At 36.8% G+C, this 12,347-nt stretch overlaps 1 protein-coding gene and 1 long non-coding RNA gene across 2 annotated transcripts; one reads left to right on the top strand and one right to left on the bottom strand.

Moving 5' to 3' along the window:
• Window positions 1-2,602: 2,602 nt before the first annotated feature.
• On the bottom strand, window positions 2,603-6,058 carry LOC138188863 (farnesol dehydrogenase-like). The gene is made up of 5 exons (XM_069131008.1): window positions 5,757-6,058; window positions 4,921-5,047; window positions 3,813-3,945; window positions 3,396-3,527; window positions 2,603-2,871 (listed from the first exon to the last, which is right to left on the bottom strand). Exons 1-5 carry the CDS (start codon window positions 6,052-6,054, stop codon window positions 2,812-2,814), a joined length of 750 nt encoding a protein of 249 aa, XP_068987109.1. The 5' UTR covers window positions 6,055-6,058; the 3' UTR covers window positions 2,603-2,811.
• Window positions 6,059-11,531: 5,473 nt separating this feature from the next.
• Window positions 11,532-12,114, top strand: LOC138188879 (uncharacterized). Its single transcript, XR_011175725.1, has 3 exons — window positions 11,532-11,706; window positions 11,796-11,902; window positions 11,976-12,114. It is a non-coding gene; the product is annotated as an uncharacterized LOC138188879 (long non-coding RNA).
• Window positions 12,115-12,347: the final 233 nt, after the last annotated feature.

The following is a 12,347-nucleotide window of genomic DNA, read 5'->3' as shown; positions in this document are numbered from 1 at the left end:
TGAGAAACACATACAAGACAGGAAAAAGAGAGCAACAATAGCAATGATGAAAACATGGAGCGTGGGGGAAAAATATTCAAACAGAACTACAAGAGGAGAATGAAGATGTTTGGAGCACTGGTAGAGAGCGTGGCGCTGTTTGGAGCACTGATAGAGAGAGTGGCGCTGTTTGGAGCACTGATAGAGAGCGTGGCGCTGTTTGGAGCACTGATAGAGAGCGTGGCGCTGTTTGGAGCAGAGATATGGGGCTGGAACATGGAAGAAAGACTGGATAGAATACAAAGAAGATATGTGAAATGGATCTTAGGTTTAGATATGACAACACCAAATTATGTATTGATAGAAGAATGAAAACTAACAGAAATCAAAGAAAAAGAATTAAAAAGAGCAGCAAGGTATGAAGAGAAAGCCTTAGAATCAAAAAAGGAACTAGTAAAGGAGTGTATAAAGGAAAGAGAGAGAAACTGGGGAAATGGCCAAGAAGGGAAAAGAGCAAGAAAGAGAAAGAAGGGACTAGAAGAGGTGAGAAATGGGGGGACACAGATGGAAGCAAGAGAAGAGCAAGAAAGGATGACAGCAGACCACATTATAGAAGAAAGAAGAAGGAGAGAAGCAGAAGAGAGGGGGAAAAGGATAAGGAAATCCAAATATAACATACATTACACGAAAAAACGCCAAAGAAGAGTTACCAAAGTATTTAGAAGGGAGGATGAAGTGGAAGGACAGAATAATATTAGCAAGATTCAAATGTGGAAACGAGATCAAGGCAAGGGAATACTGGAAAAAAGAGAGAGAAAAAAGATGCAAACTATGTAAAAGGAAAGAAGAAGACCTGAGATATGTAATAAAAGAATGTGAAATAACGGGAGGACCAAAGAACATAGAAAAAACACTAAATGAGACTGGAGAAGGACTAACAGAAGTAAAAGCAATAACAGAGAAGAAAAGGGCAATACAAGACGGAGAGGAACGACAAAAAGGAAGCACAGCAAGGAGGCAAAAGCCCAAAGTTGCAATAGTTCTTTAGTCATTAGTTTTTAGTTTTTAGTTTTTAGAGATAGAATAATTAAGGGAGTGCAATATAATAGATTAAATAAGAGGGGAGGTAGATATATAAGAAGCAAAATAAGTATAAGAGATGTAAAACCGAAAGTTCGTCTAAGCAATAATAAATAAATAAAAATAATAGTTATTTCATTACTTCATGACGGACTATAAGGTTTAAGTACCTAAGACTACTGGGTACAGCTAACACTCAACAGATACATATAAAAAAGGGAAGAAGAACAAAAAGTTCAACAGACGCGCATTGTTAACAGTAACAGCATTTATGTATAATTCAAATGGCAAATAAAAATATAGTGGAAGTGGATTGGATTAGGGCTCTGGGAAGGTCTCGTATGTAGCCACTTCACGCGATAGGAACTGCCAGCTGAATTTGTTTTCAGAAATTAATCTGTAGAAAACGATGCCAAGCTAAAAACAGCGTAAGACGTCGTAAAATGTATACGTACCAGTTTTAATTATGTGATAAACATATCTAGGCTAAGTCTATTGTACGCACTTTACGCACAAAGACGTACTTTTTCATATTTAAAGGGAAAAATATAAAGCTCCGTTTTCCAATCCATTTCTTTATTAAATAGGATAATCCATTTAACAGAGTGTCCAAAGTTCTACTCCATAAAACATTCCTACATACATCTTGATTTTACCACATTGCATTAAGATTCACAATTGTTCTGATGAGGTCATCAGTTCTTACATTCCTTTATATATGTTACGTCGGGCGACACTCTACCTAGACTAGGCCACACACCGCGGCCAAGATGGGAACCAGATGTCCGCTCATCCTTACTGCGTACACTCAATAGTCTTAAGGACCCATCGTAAATCTCAGGAATTCGCTAGCTAAGGTCCTTCAGACCGGACAAATATAGTTTTCCTAAATCGTTTTCTAAAGAGTATTGTCTACTACGGCTTGACACAGGAAAGTTGGTTTTTCTCACGTACGATGCTTCCCACTAGCAACTTTCTATCGAGGGCGGATAAGACCCGTCCTAGTCCACCAACCTTTGTTTATCCAATCAGAAGCAATGTATACTGCCCTCACTTTCCAGACCAAAAATGTCATGAATAAATCCGATGGCCCCGTGCGCTAGATACATCCATCGCTAGCTTTCCTCCGATACAGCATCGTCACTGTACCTTACTTATTATTATTACTTCAACGTTAGAATAGTCAACATGTCAGTAACCGTGTTCTTTTCCTCTATTGCTACGTCAACTATAACAAAAACTCTACGAGCCTTGCTTGATCACCAACGAATATTGTGCCAGTGTATCGCATCTCTATACGCTAAATCATTGTCGACGATATATATCATAAGCAACGGTGTAACTTAAGTGTTAAAAATATATAGTTTATAACCTTGTTAATCGCAGTGTTATGCCCTCTCAACCACCCCTATTATCTTAACGGAAATCAGGAGATCGATCAACTCGTGGTGTCGATTATTATAATCGTAACGGGAATTTACGACTCCCGTTGACGTGTTTCTTCGCGATTGCGTCTCCCCGCGATTGGTCGAAAATACTGTATAAATGGTAATAACCTAATAGTAGTAATAATGTAAATACAAAACGTTAATCGAATATCTAACAACATATGTCTTCAACTACTCTGATACTTGCAAGGTAGGAGTAACACACTGATTTTTTCACCACTGTACATTGATACAATGATTTGATCGGGCGTGAAGTTCATTAAAATTGGCATGTTACAGCATCTAAGTAATGACTAACTGTGAGTCAATCCCGCTGTGGATAAATATATCCCGTGCCGTGTGGTATTACCGTGATTTCCGGAATCTGCAAACAGTATTTCTATGACTATTGAAGTTAATCATTACCAGTAAAAATAATAACGTTCACATAATATTGACATATGTTCTTAATTGAGAAAGGAGAAATTCTATCATCCTATAATAACAAAATGGTTACTTCCACATATTATAGAAAGAAATATAAAAATTGTATGCATAGAAAGAAATAAAAGAAAATATCAAATAGGTAAAATAAAGGAACGTAAATAAATAGAAAAACAACAAAATAGGGAAGAAGGTAATTCAATAATCAACTGTATAAAAAAGGTTATCTAGCTCTATAGTAGTTATACGAATTATATGAATTAATATAACGACGGAGTAAATAATATTTTTTTATACAGATATCTTATATTAGGAACGAAATAAAATGACTACAAATGCGGGTACGTCGGAACGAAATTGGCGTAAAGGAAATTAAAGATGTGGGTTAAAATGGGGGTCGATAATCTTACTAAGAGACGTTACAGTGTGTATGTTCTTGTGAACAGGTATTTTATGTATACATACCTCGACCGTTTCCGGTGTTCCTAACGCGTAGATCACTGCTTCGGGGATGTCCCCAACTTTTAATATAGAATTGCTCACGATATTTTCAAAACCTTTCATCATATCCGTCATCACAGGTCCGGGACTGATGTTCTATTAAAATATAAAGATAAAACCAAGTGAGTATTATTTACTCTTATAGTTTATGCATGGTTATATCTGATTATTCAGAATTACGTTAATACATGGGTAATCATAGACAATTTTGTTGAGCCAATTTTAATTATAGAAATAACAACGCTATCTATCAACGCCATCTTATAGACTTAGGTTTTAAATGTTCCACACCTTCGAAAATTTTCATTTTCTTGTCTGTACGTATGGACTAACGATGACATTAAATAATATACTATACATATGTAAATAATGACCTCTTACCGTTACTTTGATATTCAGTTTGGCCTGCGCTATTTCGTGACGGAGTTCTATCCCTAGAGCTCTTAGACCGTATTTACTAGGACCGTACATGCCGATCGGTACGGCTATAGCTTCAAGATGTAATCCGGATATGCTATAAATATGAAATATATTTGAGAATGTAATGATTTAATCAACCTGTGTATGCAATATTAGAATAATTTATAAACAGTATGGTTCGATTTGCAGAAATGCGCCCTCATTATGGATTTTAATGAAACTTCTTTAATTTCTTCGTTCAAACGTGCAAATTACGATAAAACTGCATTCGGATCCCAATGACTTTGTAGAAAATAAGATACCGATCCTCATTAAACGAAAGGAATTTGCGTAAAGTTACATCGCGTTACAGACGCAAATGTGATAGATGTTTCGTTTGTTTTTATGTGTTTTGGAGCATTTTGGACGTCGTGCTGATATCGATAGAGAGGACTATAGAACATAAAAATAGAGAGATACAGTGCAATGAAGCGCGAGATATCACCGAATTTACTCGATAAATGTAATTTTATTCTATCTATATCTATCTATGTCTAGTATATCTATGTGAAATGCAAACATTATTTATTAACTCTGGCCTTATTCGTTATTAAAGATAAACTTCTTGTCGTTTTCTTCGTGACTGACGTATCTGTTTGCAACAGTTTTAATGATTCTAATATGTTAGGAGAACTGTTTCATGAATTCAACTGAAATTTACTCTAGAATGAAACAAATACCATTTGAAAAACGATAGCCTTTATATTATTTAATTATTTCAGGAATAATATGTAATTCAATAAATATGTAAAATGTGCATATAAAAATATATTAGGCAAACAATTGTATTCCCACGAATCGAGTTTATTTTGTAATGTTCGATATAAAAGTTATATGTTTTGCTTTTGCTTTCTCCGTTTGTGAATAAAAAATAAAAGCTGCTCATTTAGATAAAAAAAAAAAAACAATTAAGATTTGAGAGGTCAAACGGAACAATAGATTCATAGGCATTTTCCACGGATATATTTAACTAACACTACCATCTATAAAATAAGGAGGAAATATATTACTATGTAATACATAAAGTTACCTGGAGATATTAATTATATGGCCGCAAGCGTTGCACTTTTTCATAGATTTTATGGCTTCTCGTGATAGAATTGCTGGTGCTATCAAGTTGGTATCGATGACTCTACGGTATTCTTCGGTTTTTGAGTCTGTAACAGAATATTTACGATTAGTTATTACAAACAGAAATGTATCTATGAGTATTATTATATATCCAAGCTATTATCAGTAAGAGTAATTAAATATAACAGTTGGGACATGTAAGAATCAACGTTTAGATAAAATAACTTCAATTTCGCGAATAAAACCGTATTATTTATGTAATATTTGACATTTGTAACATTCACATTTAAAAATAATGACTAGAAAAGCATTATTATTTTGAAATAATAGATTTTGTAGGGAAGCAAACATCTGGAAACAAAATTTGAATTTTACTTGAAAAGATCAGTCCAAAATAGCGAACAGTACGCCTTGAACAGTAAACCGATGACATGAAGATTAATTTAATCAAGCACGATAATTCAAAGGAATGATTGTAATCACTCGAGCGGTTATACTGATGACGAAATTGTAATTTTCTTGAAATTTTCCACACAACTGACTTCTCCGCTAATACTGAAGAAATCTGGGACATTAACTCCAACATCAACACTATTTGTACAACGAAAGCTTTCCTACTAGAGATAGTAGATAAACGAATCTAAATTATTCTAACCATTTTACATCTGTAGCATAATAATATAACCTATGATTACTGGCAATAGTTAGAAAGAAAGAAGAATACAGAAAAAAGGAAAATTCAAATCGAAGCATATTCGTAAAATACCATATATCGATATGAATAAATATTTTTACCGAGGATAGGTGTGGGACTAAGAACTCCAGCATTATTCACTAAAATATCAAGGAAACCAAAGTTTTCGTCGATCCATTTGAACCCCTTAAGAACATCTTCTTCGTTCATTACATCGCACTCGATCGGGAAAAATTTATCCTTTCCAATTTCAGCGGCAGCTTCGTGAAGCTTGTCTATTGTCCTTGCTAAACCAACTACTTTAATGCCATGGCTAGCCAGAGCTTTCGATATCGCGAGACCGATCCCTCTGCTCGCACCGCTTACAAGTGCTACTTTACCGGTCCAACGATTCATCATTCTTGTTAGCACACCGCAAGGTAACTGCGCAGGGAGGCATTGCGTTACTTTATATGAAGTATCGGCACGGTCCGGCCTTGATTTCTACCAATCAGTGTTCACTAATGATATTTCGTTCCAAGTAAGTACTTACGTAATGCAGTACATTACATACAAACATGCATGTAATGACCTTCAGTTAGCAGGGCTCGTACATCAAATGCAACTAGTTAAATATCTCGAAACAAAACGTGCAAAATACAAAAGGATGTTTCAGTTGCAAATTATAGAGAGACAGATAATGCGACCATATAAATCCCGAGGAAAATAGCGATTTTTTTTATTAGAGACATCAGATACATAAATTATAGCTATAATTGTAGCTCCATACAATCTCAGTCCTCCTCCTCCTACAACGAGTTGAGTAGTCAAGATTAATCGAAATAAATAATCAAAACAATTCACTACAAAGACAAGTACTAGGTATCTACAGCGGATGCAGTTGCTAAGTACAAACTCTGGTCAATTATCGATGTTCAGTTTTATAACCCCATTTATGGTATTCTTTATATTCGTTGTTACATTATTTATATGTATATTGATAACAAATAGAAAATAGAATGCAATACAAAAAATAGCACTCTATTCCATAAGATCCCGAAAACCTATTCTACATAAGTGGATGTTACATGTTTTTGCTTATAACAACTGGGTCATGTTACAAAAAGAGACTTACTATACTTACCGAGCACCACAGCTATAAAATAGCGATGAATCATTATGAGCTGGTCATTTCGATGACTTTGGCAGTTTTAGTGTTATAAGCGTTCTTCTTATTTATTTTAATCGAATAGAATGACGAGTACAAGTTGTTGTTACTTTGTAATTGTAGATTTACTTAAAATCTTGAGTAATGTGTCGTACATGCGACTCCGGTATAGTTTTTAATTAAGATTGCAACATAAAGTGTATTTTATTCGAGTGCCACATGCGTATCTTGTTGTATTCACTCTTAGTATTTGAAAAGCATCGTCAAACGTGACAATTGCGAAACACAAAAATAAGTGAATAGAAATTTGATAAAGTAAAATTGATTGGTTAGAGATGTTAGTTGTACAAGGTGTTCGGTAACTATCGGTGCAATCCAGCAATTCTAATCGTAAATTTCGTATTGAACTGATCCAACTTCCACCTGTGCTCTTGTATCCATAAATATGAGTGTTACAAGTTAAGACTGTCAGCACCGTGACATGGTATTTTATGAAATACGGTTGCAATCGTATCAGCAGATATGCTATCTAAAGTGATGCAAAGTCAGGGTTCCTGTGACAAGGTTAGGATTATCGTCTGTGAGGATGAATCTGATGCGAAGTCATGGCAGCTCTAGGGAAAGTCAGGTACGAGCACCTCTGGCGCAACAAAAAGAAGCCCAAGGAGGCGAGTCCTAAGTTATCGAACAAACTCGATCCGAAATCAGCGTGTCACTAGGAGAAACGGAACAATCGATCTTGATACGAGAACATGGAGCTGTTAGGGAATTTGACAATGACCCTAACGGGAAATCGGGAAGCTTTCATAAAGCTTATGTAAGTACAGGCAAATTTGACGCGTAATCAGAGAACTGTAATCTTCAGCAAACCTCATACGAAATCAGAAATTAGCAGAGGCCAGTGTCTTCCTCACTAAGCGGATGCGAAATCGAGAAGCCATTTGGTTAGAAAGATTTTCTTTGGATACTGAGACAAATACGCAAATACGTATATGATAGACAACAGATTATTATACATGAGTATATGTCGTGAATAAATAAGTATAATTATGTATTATCTAAGTGCGCATGACAAGTGGTGTTATCACAAACAGTTATAAATGATAATTGGTAACTATGATATTTAATCAATGAATTTGTTGTCAAATTGTTTTGCTCGTTTAAAACGTTCATTTCACCGGGCCAAAATTCACACTACGGGCAACTGCAAAGAAAGATACATGGCATCAGTAAAATTAATTACGAAACGCCGCAAAACTCCGAAGATCATAAGAATATCAAAATAGAATGCATGCGCAAACTGTAAAGGCGATGTGCATAGGAGAGGAAATGGATAGAGAGTAGTAGATTTTACAGGCACTAAATTATACAGGCAATCAATTACTACATATTTATGATAGTTTAAAATCTCGACAAAAAAATAAGTATTATTTCCGAACTAAATATAACACAAGTAAGTACTTGCACGATAGTATTTTGACACGTGTATTTTATCGTCGTCGTTCGCAAACAGTTTCAGGAATCAAGGTCGTCGCTGATCGGCAATCTTTGGACCAATACGAAAAAGTGTGTGTAAGAATGTCATAAGTTTCAAAGGTTAAATATTAATTCATTATCATAAATTTTATTACTTCATGACAAACAGCATGTGTAGCGAGGTCCAAAACTACTAAGCACATCTAACACACAACTGATATACTCAATGAAAAAAGAAGAAAAGAAGGGAGAAGTTAGCAAAAACAACAATATTCAGTTAAAATCCAAACGGTAAATAAAAACGTAATGGAAGGTGTGTGGATTTGGGAGTTCGAGCCGGTGTAGTATGTAGCCACTTCCACTGGGTGAGACCTGGCAATTAACATTCTTTTTTAAAATTTAAACTTTAGAAAGCAATACCAATCTAAAAACTACAATAACGTAACACGTCGTAAAATGTATGAGTTTCAGTATAATTAGTTTAATGTATATCATATCATATCATAATGTATATAGAGTGGTCCCTCCTAACGGCCCAATCAACCAAGGATGACTCCCGATTACATCATCAGGGAGAAGACGAAGAAGTGCCCCAGCAGTAATATGAAAAGATGGTCCCGGAGCACTCCTACCAATCCTCAGGACGATCACCGTGGAGATTTTAGCCGGTACGAATCCGACACTACCCGGCGCTCTCTCTCCGGAGGGCGCGGGGCGCCTATAAAAAAAAAAATCTTAATGTATATGTAGGCTAAGCCGACTGTGCGCGCTTTTTGCATAACGAGATAATATTTAATTTAGAATGAAAAATAAAACGTCCTTTTCCGAATTTTTCTCGTTTATTAAATAGAACAATTGGTTTAATAAAGTGTAGAATGTTTTATTTCACCAAACATCCTACTTTTATCATTTTGCATTGAAGATTCAAAATCGCACTCATGATCCTTCCGTTTCTTTGTATAAAACATAATAACGTAATAGTGGAAATAACCTAAATATAGAATGTTAATCGAATATTTACCAAGATATCCCTCAACTTATTCTGACACTTACAGTAGTGGACAGAAGATTAGGACAATGATTTGTAAACCGGATTACAAACATCTTATACGCATATTGTTCTTCTATTGGGTTTGTCTCTTTGGAATAACATAGCCGTATGCTTAACCTTCGTAACCTCAGACCGTCAGTTGTCAAATACAAACAATATAGGAGTTATAACAGTTAGTTACCGCTTATCACTTGTAAACAGTGGATATTAGTTTAAGTCGATCTGTGTAAAACCTGAATATGAGTACAGTTTTTGAACATTTTGATTCTGGAATGTGAAAATCATTGTTTAATGTACCTTTTATTCCTTAAAATTCATTTAGGTAGGAACAGACTATAGGTAAATGAAAGAATTTACTTGAAAACGAAAGGGAACAAATCGTAAGGCTGTGAAAGCAAAGTAAAAACTTCACCGAAATAGCAAATATAGTGAACAGGTCAGAAACGGCTTGTAAGCAAGCTTGGTATAAATTTTTAAAGGCAGGCATGTATTGCGATCAACCGAAAAACGGAAGACCACGGAAAACAACGCCAAAAATGGATCACCGGATTCATCGATTGAGCGAAAAGGATCGTTTTCGTAGTGCAAATAATATTGCTGTGGAGATAAACTATAAAAGCGATACACAAATTAGTGTTAGAACTGTTAAGAGAAGATTAGAAGACTTTAACTTAAGAGGACGAAAACCCCAAAAGAAACCACTACTGAGTTATAGGAATCAAAAAGGACGTCTTGCATTTGCTAAAGCTCATATGCATTGGACAAGTGAAGATTGGCAAATGTTATTATTTTTAGACGAATCGAAATTCAATCGCGTCTCTTCTGACGGGATACGGCATGTTAGACGTCGAATTGGCGAAAGTTTGAAAACACAGTGCGTTTTAAAAACTCTTAAACATGGTGGTGGGAACGTTATGGTGTGCGCGTGTTTTTCTCGAGGTAGTCCTGGTCCGATATGTCGTATCAATGGAATTATGGACCGTTTTCAATACATGGACATACTGAATGGATGATTTTATTTTTCAAAATGATAATAATCCGAAGCACACGGCTCGGGTTGTGAAACAGTGTTTTGAAGAAGAAAATATTACCGTGTTGCCGTGGTCGTCGTAATCACCAGACATTAATCCAATCGAGAATTTGTGGAGCATCATAAAAAAGACAGTACAAAGTTATAAAGCGAAAAATTAAAATGAACTTTACAAATGAAAAAAATTAATAGATTCTATGCCAAGAAGATATACCGAAGTGATAAGAAATAACGAATATTGGACAAAATATTGAATTTAAACAAAAATTGTGTATATTTTCTTACCAAAAATTAATATTTTACAAATACAAATTACGCGACGTACCTCAGAGCAACAAGGATCGATAAGGATCTAACCGCGAGAGTCGTGAAATCCGATCTTCTACTCGAAGAAAGAAGGATCGATGCGGCTGCGGACTCAGCCGAGAAAAACAAGCGCAATGGCAGCCTGGAAACAATGGAGGCCCAAGCTTCAACACAACAAAGATGGCGCAAGGCCAAAGTACAGAGACCCAAATGACCAGAAGTGCTACAAGTATGGAAAACGGGGCCACATTTCGTACCAGTACTAAGAAGGGAAGGGAGATAAGGAGGAGCAAAACCAAAGGGAGAAAAGGAGACAAGAAGAAGACAGCAAGAAGGAGAGAGAATCAGAAGACAAATCGAGATCCAAGGGACTTATCTCTACGTTAGCTTTATCGTCCAGCAGCCACATGGAAAGAGATAGGATCAGTTACCTTGACTCGGGGTCCTCGAATCACATGACTCCGGTCAGGCATCGGTTGGTGGACTTCACGCCTGCAACCGGACAGATCAGGATTGACAAGGGATACCTGGAGGTTAAGGGAAAGGGAACGATCGTTGTGAAGATGACTAAATCCTGTGGCGGTTGGACCCTATCCTTGTCGAACGCTGTATGAGTGCCTGAATTAGATGTGAATCTAATTTCGATCAGACAATTGGCAATGAAGGGTGTCACCACAGTGTATACGAGGGATGAGGCCGTTGGAACACATGAAGATGGAAACGTTGTATTCAACTCAAGGGTAGGAGACAATGTGTACTACCTAGAGACAATACCACCTGAAAGGCACGTAGCAAACGTCTCCGTGGAAAACGATCAGGAGGAGCCTGGGAAGGATGACGAAGGCATTGAGGTCATTGGAGAGATTAGGTCACCTGCATGGAAATGCAATGAGAAAAATCCCTGTAAGTAGCGTGAAGGAGGACTCGAGGAAACATGAGGAACTATGTAGAGTCTGCGTGAAAGGAAAAATGACAAAAATGCCATTTCCGAGGACAGCTCACCACATGTGTCAACGCCCTTTAGAGATTGTTCACAGCGATGTTAGTGGCAGAGCTCAGTGCAAGTCATTAGGCGGAGGTAATTACTTTGTGACTTTCATTGATGATTCCTCTCATTTCATGTACGTTAGGATCATCAGCAGGAAGAGCGAAATACTTAAGTGCTTCAAGGAATACCAGATGGAAGTGGAGGCTCTATACCAGTCCAAAATAAGTGCCCTCCAAACTGACAATGGAGGTGAGTATACGGCGGAAAATTTTGAAAGTTACCTGAAGGAGAAAGGCATCTTACACAGGAAGACCGTCCCTAGGAACCCTAAGCAAAATGGAGTTTCCGAACGAGCAAATAGGACCCTGGTTGAGATGTCTAGGTGTTTACTCATCCAATCAGGGCTCCCTGACTATCTGTGGGGAGAGGTAGTGAACACTGCGTGTCACATAAGGAACCTATGCCCATCCGCTGCTATCGGAGACAAGATCCCATTGGAACTATGGAAAGGCAAGGGGTGCGACATCCAAAGGGAGATCAACAGACTGAGAGTATTTGGGTGCAGAGTCTGGTACCTGAGAAGCCCAAGCGGACGAAAATTTAATAGCAGGGCAGATGAAGGGATATTTGTAGGTTACGACCGACAGGTCAAGGGTTATAGGATCTACCTGCCAAAAACCAAGAAAGTAATAAT

Source organism: Bombus flavifrons, chromosome 2 (genome assembly GCF_040668555.2).
Source record: "Bombus flavifrons isolate JBK064 chromosome 2, iyBomFlav1_principal, whole genome shotgun sequence".
Taxonomy (NCBI): Eukaryota; Metazoa; Arthropoda; class Insecta; order Hymenoptera; family Apidae; genus Bombus; species Bombus flavifrons.
This window is presented reverse-complemented; position numbering and strand designations above follow the sequence as displayed.

Excerpts from the sequence above, each read along its gene's own strand:
- LOC138188863 (XM_069131008.1), bottom strand. The coding sequence starts at position 6,054 with ATGATGAATCGTTGGACCGGTAAAGTAGCACTTGTAAGCGGTGCGAGC. Across the intron at positions 3,528-3,812 it reads AACTGAATATCAAAGTAACG|AACATCAGTCCCGGACCTGT; the intron begins GTAAGAGGTCAT and ends ATATTTTAATAG. Across the intron at positions 2,872-3,395 it reads GAACACCGGAAACGGTCGAG|ATTCCGGAAATCACGGTAAT; the intron begins GTATGTATACAT and ends TACTGTTTGCAG.